The sequence below is a fragment of the Phyllostomus discolor genome, chromosome 5 (assembly GCF_004126475.2).
Source record: "Phyllostomus discolor isolate MPI-MPIP mPhyDis1 chromosome 5, mPhyDis1.pri.v3, whole genome shotgun sequence".
Classification (NCBI taxonomy): domain Eukaryota; kingdom Metazoa; phylum Chordata; class Mammalia; order Chiroptera; family Phyllostomidae; genus Phyllostomus; species Phyllostomus discolor.
Genome location: NC_040907.2, coordinates 6,960,719 through 6,975,751, shown reverse-complemented (window position 1 = coordinate 6,975,751; position 15,033 = coordinate 6,960,719). Strand labels below are relative to the sequence as shown.

The 15,033-nt window shown below is 57.8% G+C and overlaps 1 protein-coding gene across 1 annotated transcript; it reads left to right on the top strand.

Moving 5' to 3' along the window:
* The first annotated feature begins 11,146 nt into the window (after nucleotides 1–11,146).
* Nucleotides 11,147–13,249, top strand: NPPA (natriuretic peptide A). Its single transcript, XM_028514162.2, has 3 exons — nucleotides 11,147–11,964; nucleotides 12,063–12,389; nucleotides 12,931–13,249. The coding sequence occupies exons 1-3, from the start codon at nucleotides 11,842–11,844 to the stop codon at nucleotides 12,940–12,942; spliced, it is 462 nt and encodes a 153-aa protein (XP_028369963.1). The 5' UTR covers nucleotides 11,147–11,841; the 3' UTR covers nucleotides 12,943–13,249.
* The last annotated feature ends 1,784 nt before the right edge of the window (nucleotides 13,250–15,033 follow it).

Genomic DNA, 15,033 nt, shown 5'->3' with positions numbered 1-15,033 from the left:
CCCCCACACACCTGCCCTCCCCCACACACCTGCCCTCCCCCACACCTGGGCAGGTAGCAGCTTTGTCACTGTGTTTAGCACTCCATTGTCCCCCGCCTGGGGTGACTTTGTTTCTCCTTGGATACAAGGACAAACTCTCCCATGCATTCAAATTCTTTGGCTCTTCCCACACTGCCTTGGGCTTCTGCTGACATCCTCTCCTCCTTTTTGGTGCCTACAAGGAGGGGACATCTGTCCAGTTTCCAGAAGAGCGTGGTGCGGCTCAGGCTGGGTGCGGCTGCTCTGGACAGGCGCTGGCTGAAGACCCCGTCTTGCTCTCGACCCTTTGCCTCAGGACACCCCGCACGCGGGACTCCCTGCATCCCTGCATCCTCGGCGGCAGCCTGCAGACTCATCTCCGAGCTTGGCTGGATTTTTGTCTCTCTCGCTGCCATTTAACCATTGCCTATTCTTTCTGTGGTGTGCACACTGCCCCAGTCCCCGGAATTTCCCCAGGGCCGGCCATCTTTGTGTGCCTTCACCCTCTCTCCTCTTCGCCTGCGAAACACAGACCTTTGCTGGAGATCACAGACTTCCCCGTGCACACATGCAGCCACCACACTCCCCCGCCCTCACAGCCTGGCTCCCTGTGACTTCAGGGAGGATAACATGCTCATCTGATTTTATTTTATTTTATTTTATTTTTCAGAGTGGAAACACCTCTCGATCGCCCCCACAGTGATTAAGAGCTTCAGGTCTGAAGTCAGACTGGCCAAATTGGAATCCAGGCTTTACCGCTTGTCAACGGTGCGACCCAAAGAAAGTGAATTCATCCCTCTGAGCTCAGTTTCCCCATCTGAAAAGTGAGGAACAGTAACAGTACTTTTTCCACTCCATATCTGGCAGGTGTTTTTTTTTTTTTTTTTCAAAGGCAAGTTTTGCTTACCAGTCGCCGCTTCTGCCCCTCAATGCCTCCTTTTTCCCATTTCCGTTGTCACCCATCTCCCTCCCTGGACAGCGCTGCCCCCTCACCCTGCTGACCGCTGACACCAGTCATCTGGACCGGGTGGCGGCGCTGGTCACGCACACTCTCAGGGGATTCGATCTGCTGGGTCTCTTCCCAGGGCTAGTGTCCTGGGAACCTCATGTCTAACCCCAGGTGACAGGTTCAGGCCATCTGCTAGTGGGGGTTAGATCAGAGATGACCAGAGGAAGGGGACATCAGGGCAGACACGCCTCACACCCCTAGTATCCCCCCCACCCCACCCCCAACAGATCCCATCTTGCTGGCATCCCTGCTTTCCCCACAGGTGCTGGCCTGGCGCAGGAGGGGAAGTGTCGGCGCCTGGAGGGGCCGTGGCAGAAGGCATTTCAGGATGACCTCACCCCTAGGCCTCCCTCTCAAAATTCCAGCCAAATCAGCCTTCCTTTCAGGGCTGCAAGCAGGGTCAGCATTCCAGAAGTTCCTCGTCATAGCCAGACGTGTAATCAGGTGACATTGGACAAGTTGCCCCCGAGAGAAGGGGCTCGTGGGAGGGTCAGGTGGAATCTTGTCCCCCACCGCACACTTGCCTTTCTGGCTAGACCTGTGTTCCTGGAGCGAGGCCTCTTGCTTTGAATTTGCCCGGGGCGATCAGGACCACGGACAGCGTTCCAGGCGATGTGGAGCCTCGCAGGCTGGCCAGCAAACGGGTGCTGGGAGGGAAGGACAGGCTGTAGGGGTAGAATGTTGGCTGCAGCTGTTCTTGGGGGTCACTGGGTGCACCCCACACTTGTGTCATCGTCACAGGAGCCTCGGTACCCTGGAGTTTTCCCTTCCCTCCCCAGGAATGGCTGGGCTGGGGAGGGAAGGGAAAAGTGCCATGTTAAGGTCCAGGATTTTTGCAGGAAAGGAGGAAGTGGGAGGCGAGGGACCCGTTGCTGTGACCCACTCGCGCCCCAGCCGGGCTCCCTTCCCTGCGATGCCTGCTCCCCGCAGGCTCCGCCCCCTGGCAAGGACTGGTGGCGGGCACCGAGGGCAGAAATGCAGCTGATCACTCAGAGATAACCCTGGAGGGCAGACAGGCGGGCACCAGGCCAGGGATAAAAGGGCATGGATACTTCAGGATCCAGAGGAGCTCCTGCGGACCTGGAGGAGGTGATACCGGAACCGGGACACGGCGGCTGAAGGACAGCCACCTCTGCCCACCTCTCCGGCAACATGGTCCCACGGACGGGGCTGCCCGGGGCACTCTTGCTGCTTCTGTTCCTTCACCTGTCACCGCTGGAAGGTTGTCCCAACATGGACATGTCTCAGGATGACAACAGAAGCGAAAAGGTCTCTACCTACTGTTGCAAGAGGTCCCTTTGAGACTCAGAGAGGGGTGAGATTGGGAGCCAGGACCCTGGCCCACAGCGGTCAGCTCCCTTGGGTGCCATCGAGGGTGGTTGGGCTCGGGGGAGGGCCCCTGAGGCTCGGGCTGTTCCCCCCACTGCAGGAGCCGCTGACTTGTATTCCGGAGCCCCCACAGCACGGACACAGATCTGAAGCTGCCTGGACAGTCAAGCAGGCAGCCCCTGCGGGTGACCCTGGGCCTCGTGACGATGTCCTCCAGAGCACACAGGAACGGCAAATCCCCAAGAAGTTGCCTCCCTCGAGCTGCTTCGGCGGGAGGAGGATGGACCGGATCGAGTTCGGTGGCTTGGGCTGCAAGAGTGAGCTCCCTACCTGTCAGCTGGCCACCCCCACCCCCGTCCCCAGGTGTTCCGCCATGGGAGTCACCTCTGGGTTTGTTGTCTCTGGGGACCTCGGTCTGAGAAAGGGACTCCCGGACACCAGTCCCTGTGGCTGACAGCCCTCCGGGCCGAGGAATGCCTTTCTGGGAGTATTCACTGTGGCCCCCATTCATGTCCACGCCCACAAGACCCACCCATCCTGTTTATAGCCACCTGCTGCACCTGTGCTCAAAAGGGCAGCAGGGCTTTGGGGTGGGATTCAGTGGCATCTGGCAGCCTGTGCCTGGGGCAGAGAGATCCCTCAATACTTTCCTCCTGGTTTCCCTTCAACTGTCCACAGCGGTGAGGACAGGCCCCTATCACGAGGGTGGCCCCGGCCCTGCTCACAGCAAAGGAGACTGAGTCACAGAGCAACGGAGGACACTCCAAATACCCAGACCAGCAGAGGATGAGAGTGGGGTGAGGCGGTGGTGGTGGCAGGGGTGGCACAGGGTGCGGGGAGGCTCAGATCCCGCCTCAGTCTCCCCCCAACACCACCATCACCCCTTCTCTTCCCCCCACAGGACTGAGGAGCCAGTAACAGGAAGTCCCAGCGACAGACTGATTTCCCATCAACCCCCGGGTCCCCTTTGAAGCGCCTTCCATTCATTTACTATATTTTTAACTTGATTGCTTTCTATCAGCCAGTTCTTACCTTTGAGCACAAATTTTCCATGGGATAAAGTCAACACTGAAGCTTTTTCTTTTGAAACTGATTTGTCTCATTGTATTCAGAATAATTCAGCATTTCAAAGAAATTAAAAAGACAACAGCAAAACACCCCCCCCCCAACTCTGTGTTTTCTTGGAGGTCCCGAAGGCGTCTTGATGGGGGGATGTGGATAGAAGCCCCCAGCGTTGGTCAGCTGGTGGGGGCTGGGGGGGGTGGCTTTCCTTCCAGGGTTTGCAAGCTCTGGAATGTCCAGAAATACCTCAAGCAATTGAGACACTTCCCAGAAACTGCTTTCCAAGGCCCGGCAGCTGCTTCCTGGAAACGGGCCGAGGTCTCAGTGCCGCCTGAGGCTGCCTCTGCCTGCCTTCCCGTGCAAGGCGCTGGGCCCGGAGTGCGTTGTTTCCTGAGGTCAGAGACGGGGCAGTGTGTGTGTGTGTGTGTGTGTGTGTGTGGCTCATTTGCACTGGTGAATAGGAGTGAGCCCTCTGTCCTGCCCTAAGCCGCAGCCTCAAGCCTTGGGGTCCTGATGTCATCTGAGAGGAGTTTTCCAAACCCCAGGGTTTAAAGCACTTTCATTTCCCAAACCCACAAGCTTGGAAGCGTGGGGCAAGGGGTCCAGCGTTTCAGGGTGCCCCTCGCCTAGGCTTTGCATCATCATCTTCTGTCTGCCCTAGAGAGGGAAGCCCCTCCTTCTCAGTCAGAAAAGAAGACAGGCACCCGCACCCCACCATGTGGCCTCAGTTGGCGGGGAGTCCTCCTGGTCGGGGCCACCGCCCTGTGGTCTGTGGGGCCCCCTTCCCCTGTCCCCTGTGTTCCAGGCATCCCAGCCCACGCCACTGACCCTGACCCTGACCCTGCTTTTCTGGTTTTGGGGGCTGTACCTTTTATGACCCAACTCAGTAAAGGCGACAGGACTGTTATCATCCCCATGTTACGAGTGAGGAAACCAGACCTAGGAGAACAAAGCATCATATCTCTCAGTCCACAGCTGCTCTGTGCCCGTGCTGGGGTCTGAGCGCAGACCGGAGTGGCTGGGAGCCCACCTGCGCCCCTGGAGCTGCAGGCCTTGAACCGTGCTCTCAGCCGGTCTGCGCACCTCGCGGATGTTCCCTTGAGAGAGAGGGAGCCAGAGGCCGCCGGTCCCTGTGTTGTTGTTTCTCGTTTGAACCCAGGTATCAGAGATCACAGGTATCTAATGAGATCTCCCGAGATTCGAAAAGGAGATGCTGGAAGCAACCTAGGTGCCCATCAGTAAATGAGTGGATCAAAAACCTATGGCACATTTACACAATGGAATCCTATGCAGCAGAGAGAAAGAAGGAGCTCCTACCCTTTGCAACAGCGTGGATGGAGCTGGAGAGCATTATGCTAAGCGAAACAAGCCAGGCAGTGAGGGACAAATACCACATGATCTCACCTTTAACAGGAACCTAAACAACAAAACAAAGAAACAAGCAAAATGTAACCAAAGACACTGAAATAGAGGACAGGCTGACAGGGACCACAGGGGAGAGAAGAGGGAATTTCAGGGGAGAATGGGAAGGGTTCACGGGAACAAATTTAAAGGACACATGGACAAAAGCTAGGCGGAGGGTGGTAATGGGAGGGAAGTGGGGAGGGGTGGGTGGGTGGGCTGGATTGGGAGTAAAAGGGAGAAAACTGTACTTGAACAATGATTAAAATAAAATTTTTTAAAAAAAGGAAAAAAAAAAGAAAAGGAGGTTTTAGACTCTGGCCAGGTAGCTCCATCAGTTCCTGAGCTAACGCCTCCCGATACGCTAAGGCGGCAGGTTCTACCCCTGGTCAGGGCACATACAAGAAGCAACCAGTGAGTGTGTAAATACGTGCAGCACCAAGTCAGTGCTTCTGTGTCTCTCTTTCTCAGGTCCATCCCTGAGGTAGATGCATTAAAACTAACACAAAAAATGAGGTTTCAGGAGCAACTCCTTTGCAATAAAACTGTGAGCCGTCTTTGCCTAGTGCTTCTGGACAACAAGTCTGCGAAGTAAAAATTCCTACCAGTTCCCGTTTTACAGGTGGGGAAACCGAGGCGCAGACGGGCGATGTAATTCGTGTAGGGCCGCTAAGTTAGTACATGGCAGAGACAGGATTCAAGCTCCCCCAGCCCGGCCCTGGCACCCTGGCCCCCCCCCCCCAAGCCAAGGAGTCAGGCTTGCTGGGGGCATGGCCGTTTCCCCTCCCGATCGCATCCCTCAGGTCAGCCTTTGGTGCCATTGCAGCCTTGCCTCTCTGCTCAGGTGGTGACGATAAACCCTTCCAGAATACCCACTCGCCAAACCCAGCCACCAGGTGAGTCTGGTCTCTCATAAATAGGGCTCAGGTGGTGGAGTCTTCTTGCATGATACAGAGGCGTCCTGTTATCGGGCTTTTCCAGGAAGGGGGACCCTAAAGCAACTGCGAAGGAGCCAAACTTGACCACTGGAGGGGGGATAGCGGGTGGCCCGGGACACCCAAAGGAGCAGCGTCTCTGGGAGCTCCCTTGGTGTTTGGTGTCCGTGGGCAGCCTGGCAGCCCCCACACTGTCCGTGGTGCCCCCAAAAGCCAGCCTCTGAACCTGTGGCCACGACCCCTTCAAACATACCCCTCCTGGCTTCCCTGTTACCGACCTCGTCCTGCAAAGAGGCTGCCAGACGACACGCGTGGACGACACGTGTCCGTGGGTGTCGGTCACTTGAGTCTTCCCAGAAAGACGTTGGTGAACACAGGCCCAAGGAGGTCTAGCCTGTGCTTCCTTGAGCGCTGGAAGGAGGTTCAGTAGGGGGTGGACGGGCTTTGCTGCGTCTCAGACATCAGGTTCAGAAGTCAGGACAGTGTGGGGCCCGGACGCTGCATCTCGTCCCTGGGTCTGCGTCTGCCACCTTCTCAAGCAACGCTGGGCCTCTCTCTGTCCCTCTGCGGCACTGTGACCCTTCTGAGAATGACTGGAGGCAAGGTGGGGGGAGGGATGCATTACTTTTCCTGCAGACCCAGGTCTAAACAAAATCATGAACTTGGCCCTTCGTCTTGGTTCCTGGCGTGGTCCTCAGCCCTCTGTCTGTGTGTCTGCGGGATTTCTCGTGTACTGCCTGAGCTTTAACGATCAGTCTGGTTCCACAAAGTGACCTGTTTCTGCCATGGGGTCGGGATACGGCCGCCTGGATGTCCTGGAGATTTCTGAACCCGAACTCTGTGTCTCCCCCGGGACCCGGGCTTCCAATCTTGTTGCCCGATCTTTCTCGTCTCTGCTACGCACAGTCCCTGCCCTGCGGGCTCCGGGGCACGGGGGCCGGGCTGCCAGGCTGTAGCTCTGGCCAGCAGCCCTGCACTTTCCTCTGGCAGCGGAGCCCGCCGGGCTGCCCTGGGGCGGGCAGGAAGTGCTGGGGCGTTCACGTCGGAGGTTCACAGGTGGGACGCATCTGACACGGGCTCCCAGAGCTCTTTGTGGGGAGGGAGGGGTAACCTCCGGCTGCCCCAGGTGGTCACTGCCTTCCTCTTTAACCTGGTCACCTCCCCACTCTCCTGGTATTTCCTGGGATCCTCTCCAACGTAAAGGACAGGACTTTGGCTTGGATTCTTGTCTCATGTTCAGGGGAGCCCGCACAAAGTTACTCCTGAATGACTAAACCTCCACCTGGGGCCCAACCCTCGATGATTAGAGCCCCGGGAGACTTCGCTGGCTCCCTTCTCTGGCTAAACCCCCCAGGTGGCACCGTGTCCACCCCACGCCCCTCCCCAGCACTTCCTGCACACTGTCCTTCACTCCCTGTCCTGGTTGAGACCCTCACCGCTCGTGGGGACCTTGGCACACCGGCTCCCTAACTGGCCTCTCCCCCAGGTGCCCCATCTGGCTCTCCCTACATCAGGGAGAGAGCAGAACCTTGCTGCTCCATCCAGAAGGTGACTCCCCATCCTTGGGAGGCCCCCGGGGAGGGCAAGGGGCAGCATTGGCCATGGGGGGTTGTGGGAGAGGCGCTGAAGATGAACTCATTGACCCCGTCATTTAGGAAGTATTTTCTGTGCTAGGCGCCGGGACGCAGGGGGGCCTGTGGCTGGTTCACGCTCCATCTCACACCTGCTCAGCCTCTGGCTTCCTGGCCAACACAGCCCTGGCAACGGCTGACCCGCCGTTCCACCTGCTGTCCACCCCCATGTACCAACACCTCATCCTCCACGCAGGGTCACTGGCAGGGAGAGATTGCCAAGCTGGTTCATGGGTTGTCAGGCCTCAGGGTGGGGGTCTGTTCCCGCCCACCCCCTCACCACGCCCCCCCCCCCCGCTGCCTGAGGGAATGGGGTGACACAACTGGAAGTGCAGGGGAGACAATGGCCGGGATGCGGGGTGGGGTGGGGGTGGGGCTGGACCCCTTTGACCAGTGGCAGACTGGAGATGAAAAGAAGCCCACAGATAAAGCACTTGTGCCTTGCGTGGAATTATATGCCTCCTCCCAAAAGATACATAAAGACCCCAAAGCCCAAGAACCTCCAAACGGGGCCTCATTTGGAAATAGGGCCGTTGCAGACATAAGTAGTTAACGATGTGTCGTGCTGGAGTAGGCTGAGCCCCTAGTGCACAGCGCTGGGCATCCTTACAGTAGGGAGACACACGGACAGGAAGGATGGCCACGTGGTGACGGAGGCAGGGATGCAGTGACGCATCTGTGCGTGGGGGGAGATGGCAGCCACCAGAAGCTGGGTGAGGCCAGGAAGGACCCTCCCTTACAGGTGTCGGAGGGAGCTCGGCCCCACCGACGCCTTCCTCTCAGACCTCTGGCCTCGGAACCATGTGAGACAAGACTTTTCTGTTGCCAAGGGCCCCAGGCTGTGGCACTCCCTCACAGCAGCGGCCCAGGGACCCAATGCGGCACCCTCAGCCTCTGCTCTCCCTACAGGCGGCTCCAGGAAGCCCCCCGGAGATGCTCAGCCTGACGGACCAGCCGCTAAGGTGGTCTTTCAAAACCATGGCCAGGTGGTAACACCTCACCTTGTATTTCCTCTCTCTGTGTCCTGCCCTGGGGTGGGCGGCCTCTGGGGCGGCCCCAGGGAGGCTCGTGCCCCGGTGCCCATGCCCTCTGTGTGGTCAGCTTCATCCCTCTGTCTCTCTTTACCTAAAGAGAGCCAGCGGCATCTCTGTACAGGGGCCCATGTAGCAAGGAATCCGCGCCTCCAGCCCACAGGGCGCAAGGACCAGAGGGCTGCCAGCAGACACGGCAGCCAAGCCTTGAGAGGACCCCAGCCCCGGCCAACATCTGTTACTTTTATTTTTATATTGACGTTAGAGAGCTAGAGAGAGAGAGAAAGGTTGATTTGTTGTTCCACTCGTTTATGGATGCACTGGTTGATTTTTTGCATGTGCCCTGACCGGGGATGAAACCTGCAACCTTGGTGCAGCAGGACGACGCTCTAACCAACTGGGCTCCCTGGCCAGGCCTCGGCCAGCCTCTTAGGGCAGCCGGTGAGAACCCCAGCAAGAAGCACCCAGCTCAGCGGGGCCACATCCCCAATCCACAGAGACTATCAGATGGTAGACAGGTGCTGCTTTAAGTTGCTAAGGTTTGGGGTGGTTTGTCACGCAGCAGTAGCTAACCGATACACGACCTCCCCTCCTTCGATCTGGAACCCCCATAAAGCTTTAGCCAATGAGCGTTTCCTTGGGCTTTGTGTTCGAGGGAACCTGCTCCCTCACCCTCCCATCCCAGGGGCCTCCATATCGCACCAAAGAAACAGAACGGCACTTCCAAAGTCGGAAGCAACCATCCCTAAACACGCAGCAATGTCCGACCCATTTCTCCCAACTGGGGCTTCTGCTCCGGCCCACGCGGGTCTGATAGGCTCACGCCATGCATGCGATGATGGGCTTTTCACCCCCGTCATGCACATGCGTGACATCGCTGGGCCTTAGGGCTCCCCAGAGCAGCCCTGTGATCCCTCTGGAGGGTTGTGAAGCCAGCCTCAGCCTGAAACTGGGGGTGCCCCAGGTCTGGGTCCTCCCACCGTTTACAATGTCCATTCAGTACATGACTGACCCAACTCTTTCCAGCGATAAGGGAGTAAAGCCTTTTGCTTTTTCAGCCAGTGGGGGAGGAGGGGGCGGATCCGGTTACCTGCGCCTTTTGCTTTTCCTCTCTCTCACTTGTACAGGCTGGGTCCTAGGTACCCCACCGAAAACTCCTTCTCCATACGCACAGCCCGAAGCTGAGCAGGAGGCTGGACAGGAAGAGAAACTTTACATCAGGCCATTTTTTTGTTTGTTTGTTTCAGGCTCAAGTCAAAGGCTTTCATGGGATTTGGGGTAATACGTGTGTCCGGGGATTGTCTGTTTTCTCCGGGTCCAGTTAGTGCAGGAGGGGTGTTGCTGATACACAAAGTCCTCAGGGCAGCTACACCAAACGTTCTTTTTGTTGGCGACCCCTTCTGCAGACAAACAAACCAAGCAAACCCTGGCTAACGAGAAACCCCACAGATGCCACCCAGGCCCCAGGCCCCAGGTTCGCTCTGGGAGAAGAAAACTCTCTCCCATAAAAGGAGCTGGGTGGACTCTGAAATTCTCTTTCTGGAACCTTGGGCGGGACTTCTGCTTCTCCTCAGGCCACCTGCAGACTTCACACGTGGCTCAGGCCCGAGCGGCCGCCTGCGTGCTTGCAGGCCACCTGCCTCGATGCCCTTCCAGAAGTCTTCGCCAGCATCAAAGGCTCATCTTAAAGGGCATCTCCAGGAGACGGGCCGCGTGAGGCAGGCAGCTGGGAGCGCCACTTCCTCCCAGCGTGGCTGCTCACTGAATCCTCCTGGCTAATAATAACCCTGCCAACCGGGCAATTAAGCCCTGAGCGCACGCCAGGGACTTGTTAGGATGCGGTGGCCCTTGGCCGCTGGAGCTCCCACTCAGAGCGGCAGCCGATTCGATTTCAGGCTGAGTCTGCCTGACCTGAATCACTTCCTGAAGAGCCCTCCGGTTCCCTTCCGTCTTAGAATAAAACCACCCTGGACGCCTCTCAGGGGATCCTGTCCCATCCGGCCCTGAAGTCCTGTCCTTGGTATCCGATTAGCCAAGGAGTGAGCGCTGTGGGGGAGGGGCCTGGCCAGCGCGCACTTACTGGTCGTCAGCACGCGTTTCTGAGCTTCTGTGGAGATGCGGTGGGGTGTGTCCGCAGGTCGTGCAGGTTGGAGGTAGCACTTTTTCTGAGACGGTCCACACACACTGACTTGTCAAGCACACAAGGCTCCAGCCTCCTGGTGTGTGTGTGTGTGTGGGGGTGAGAGGCTGCTCAGAGGCAGACAGGGAGGAGTAGGGGTGTGTTTCACCAGGGCCAGTGCCTAAGGGGCTTGTCGGGAACCGTCCCGCTGAGCAGCAGCCTATCGGTGAAGTGGGTTAAGAACACGGGCGTTGTTGTCAGACCTGGGGTTCCAGTCCTAGTTCTGTGCTCATGACCTTGGGCAAGTGACATTCGTGCTTGGCCTCAGTCCTGTTCCTTTGTGAATGGGAGCGCTACTCCCCACCTCCTGGGGGGCATGGCAAGCTGCAAACTCAAAGAATCTGAGCTTCTGTGAGCGGGGAGATGACAACAGGCAATCTCTCGGGGCCCGTCTCCCCTGACACCTTGGAGGGGCTGTGGGGTGGGGAAGGGGGGCGAGCTCTGCGGAGGAACAACTGTGCCCCCCTGCAACTTAATTCCTGGTGTTCGTGTTTGGGAGCTGAATTCTTGGGGCACTTATCACACTCGGATCTGGCTGATCTGGTCCTCTGAAAAATAACTCGAGTTTCGCCTGATCACTGAGAGCGCTGGCCAAGTCAGGGCAGCCCCGCTGGAGGGAGAGGTTCTGCCCTCGCGGCCGATGAGTCAGGTGCGAGGCCAGCTCGAGCATCTGGACTAATTTGTCCCCGGCATCCGGCTGCCTGCCGTTTCCTCCTCTCCCACCCTTATTTGGAGCCCTGACAGCTGAGCCGTAAACCAACTGGGCGACGGAACCGTCACCCTCCTCCGCTTCCCGGCATGGGTCCCCGTTGCCCAGGAGAGAGAAGCCCGAGGCATCATCGCAGCGAGATAACCAAGGACTCTTTTTTGCTCTCCTCACACCTTTGAAGTGGGAAGCTCTTGAGGCCAATCAACAAGAATGTGGCTCTTGCCGCCTAGGTTCCCGGGGCTTGCTGGGGCTGCTCAAGGCGGAGGGGCCGTGGAGGGCTCTGCTGGACTGATAACTTTAAAAGGGCATCTTCTGCTGGCTCCTCACTCGGCTGCTTTATCGCTGCAAGTGACAGAATGGGGAGGGTTCTGTCCCTCTTGCGCCCTTGGAGAGCCGGGGGGCTATAAAAAGAGGAGGCGCAGGGCAGCTGGGAGACGGAGACAGGCGGAGACGAACCACGGTTGGTCGGCAGAGGGAAGCCGGAGAGGAGAGGAAAGGCAGCACAAGCGGCAGAGCACTCCTTGACCCGACGCCGGCATGGGCTCCTTCTTCACCATCACCACGAGCTTCCTCCTCTTTCTGGCGTTCCAGCTGCCAGGGCCAAGCAGAGCCAACCCCGTGTACAGCTCCGTGTCCAACGCTGACCTGATGGATTTCAAGGTAGGGCCAGGAAGGGGGCATGGTCTGGGGCCCGGGGGCTCCGTGACACTGCCCGTCCGTGAGACCTCTTTCTCTCCCCGTGTTTTCCTTCTGTAAAGAATCTGCTGGACCATTTGGAGGACAAGGTGCCTATGGAAGAGGAGCTCCTGCCCCCGCAAGCACTCAGCGAGCAGAATGAGGAAGCTGGGGCAGCTCTCAGCCCCCTCCCTGAGGTGCCTCCCTGGACCGGGGAGGTCAGCGCAGCCCAGAGAGATGGGGGTGCCCTCGGGCGGGGCCCCTGGGACTCCTCCGAGAGGTCTGCCCTCCTGAAAAACAAGCTGAGGGCGCTGCTTGCCGCTCCCCGGAGCCTGCGGCGGTCCAGCTGCTTCGGGGGCAGGATGGACAGGATCGGAGCCCAGAGCGGGCTGGGCTGCAACAGCTTCCGGGTAAGAGGACCTGGGGTTGGATGCGGGGCGGGGGCGGGGGGAAGGAAACTGTGGTTTCACCGAGCCTCACACCCCATCACAGGACACCGCCAGGGGGTGCCTGCGGTGGGAAGGGGGCCAGCACGGAAGCTCACGCCCTTGCACATTTCTGCCCCCACTTGGTGGGTGTCCCAAGCGTGTAGGGTCGATGGCATCACCCTTAGCTTGCTGAGACGATGCTGAGAAACCAAAGTGACCCCCGTGACTCCCAGGGACTCACATGTTCACGGGGCCAGGGTGCCTTCACCCTGCGGACTGGCAGGTCCCTCTCCTCCCCAGAACTGTCAGGTCCCAAAGGTCAACGGAAATGGACCAGCGCTGGCCCTTATAAGCTTCTTATGAGCAACCGGTTTATCCGTTCATGCAACTCAGAGGGTCGTCAGGCCACGCGGGGGCTGGTGGGAAGTGAGCGCAGTCCCACGAAGCTGTGGAGGGTGTTTATTTTTTAGGTGCCCAGTGCAGCCAGGACACCAGGCCAAACGTGTCTGTGTTTTCTTTGCAGTACCGAAGATAATGGCCAGGCCTGGGCGGACTCCGAGGCCCGCGCCCCCCGGGGGCCTTTCGCTCCACCGTGTATCACCTCATTGCCCTCCGGCTGAGTTGTGACGAGCACCCTGTCCGAGCTGCAGGCGCCTGTCCACACTTCCCACCTTTTATGCTAAACGTAGATGAAGTGGTTTGACTGTGGCTTCCCCGCCTCGCCCACCCCGTGCATTATTATTAACATTGTAGGGTAAACCCTCACCTGTGATTGAAAGAGGTTTGAAAACGAATAAACTTCAGCACCATGGACAGAAGCCAAAAAAAAAAAAAGCTGGGTTGTGCTTTCTTTCTGTTTCCTGGGGGGAAAGGATTCGGCTAGCCAGTCCTGATCATCTTCCTTTGAGTCAGAGAAAAGAATGCTCAATGCCTCTCTTCCTCCTTTTAAAAGTCACGAATGAGCTGTTTTTAGAGCAATTCTAGGTGCCCGGCACCCGTGAGCGGGAAGTGCCGGTCTCCCAGAGACGCCCCCTCTGCTCACTCGCTCAGCCGTCCCCACTGCCCACGTGCCCCGGGGTGGCGGGGGGTATGTTTGTTAGTTCATGTGCCCGCACACACAGGACACATAGTTCTCACCCCAGTGCCACAGTTTACACAGAGGTCGTTCTTGGTGGTGTGCGTTCTGTGGATTTGGACAAATCCTTCCTTCCTTCCTTTCTTTCTTTTTTTGGGGGTGGGTTGGGATTCAAACTGCACTTTTCAACCTGCTCTCTCACGCCAGCCTCCTCACAGATCCTGAAGAAGCCCCCAGAGACTGAAAGGGCATCACTGTTTTAGATTTGCTCCTAATTCAGGGCCCTCCATGATTAAAAAGAAAACGTAAAACATCTGAGCTTTCGAATTCCCCTTGGTTACACCTAATGTAGCCGGTGTGCAACAGACAATTTTTGCACACCTAGTACTTTTTTTTTTTAAGGAACATTTTACATAATGAGGGCACTGAATTTTCTGACCCATTTGCTGCAGTTACCTGCTGCCACTGAGTTGCACTTTCAGTTTTAAGAAGAGGCAAAGCATTTGGGTTTAAAAGCTGGGCAAACTGGAGGAAGAAATGTTTGCTATGCTGACACACTGCAAGTTTACGTGCCCTCTGGGTACTAACACGCTTTTAAAAACTGGCACCCTCTTTCCCTGATTCAGGCCCAGGGTGCCTGGACGCGTAGATTTCACGGAGGTGGGAGCCCCTGGAGAAGACGGTTTCTTTGTATCGGCTTCTGAAAATGTATCCTCCGTAGGAACTGGCTCTCGGACCCGTTTCCCACCCTAACCTCCCCGCCCCCCACTCTCCGTAGCAGCCGCTGTGCCCCTCCTCCTCCGCCTGCGCCATCACCGCTCTGTGCCCTTGTCCACGCTGTCCCTTCGTCCCGTGCTCCCTCCCGAGAACAGCCACTCTCTTCCTCAAGGCTCACTGCGATCGCCACTCACTCCCCGAAGCCTCCCGGACACCACGCGCCCCGTGTAAGCTCCACTCCCTGCTAGCAGCGCCGCGTGCATATTAACTATTGTATCAGGGCACAGTCTGTCTGGGAAGGCAAGTTCTTTGAGGGTGGATGCCCCTTTCAGCACCCCGAACTGTGGATGCTCTGTAAATGCTGGTCAAGCTGTCTCGGTGTTGTACGGAAACCGGGAAAAGAGGTAATAAAGTAGCAACTTACTCCTCGCAGAGTGTGTGGAAGCCAGAAGTGAACTCAGGGTTAGGGAGCGGAGACGGGAAGGAACTCTAACCTGACCACCTGCAGTAAGAATGTTCCTCGTGTGGACTCCAAGCTCCGAAGGGCGGGAAAGCGAGCAGCAGGGGACTCACGAGGACAAGGGGAGGGGCAGTGGAGGAGGTGTGCAGCCTGGCTCTGGGGTCGGGCGCTGGAGGGGTGACTGAGAGATGCTGGGAGGGAAGGGTGGTGACCGGGCGTGGCCGTGACACAGTGGGTTGGCTCAAAGTGCCACATGCACAGAAAATGCCCCTGGCACTTGGGGACAGGTGGAGGGGACTGACTGACAGACCGTTTCTACTGCTATGGGCAGCAGCCGCTGGAAGGAGCGGGCAGTTTCCAAAGGAGAAAAGGAT

Bases quoted from the DNA above. Each gene is read 5' to 3' on its own strand.
- NPPA (XM_028514162.2), top strand. From the start codon at position 11,842: ATGGGCTCCTTCTTCACCATCACCACGAGCTTCCTCCTCTTTCTGGCG. The intron at 11,965-12,062 runs GTAGGGCCAGGA...CCTTCTGTAAAG, and splicing joins CTGACCTGATGGATTTCAAG to AATCTGCTGGACCATTTGGA.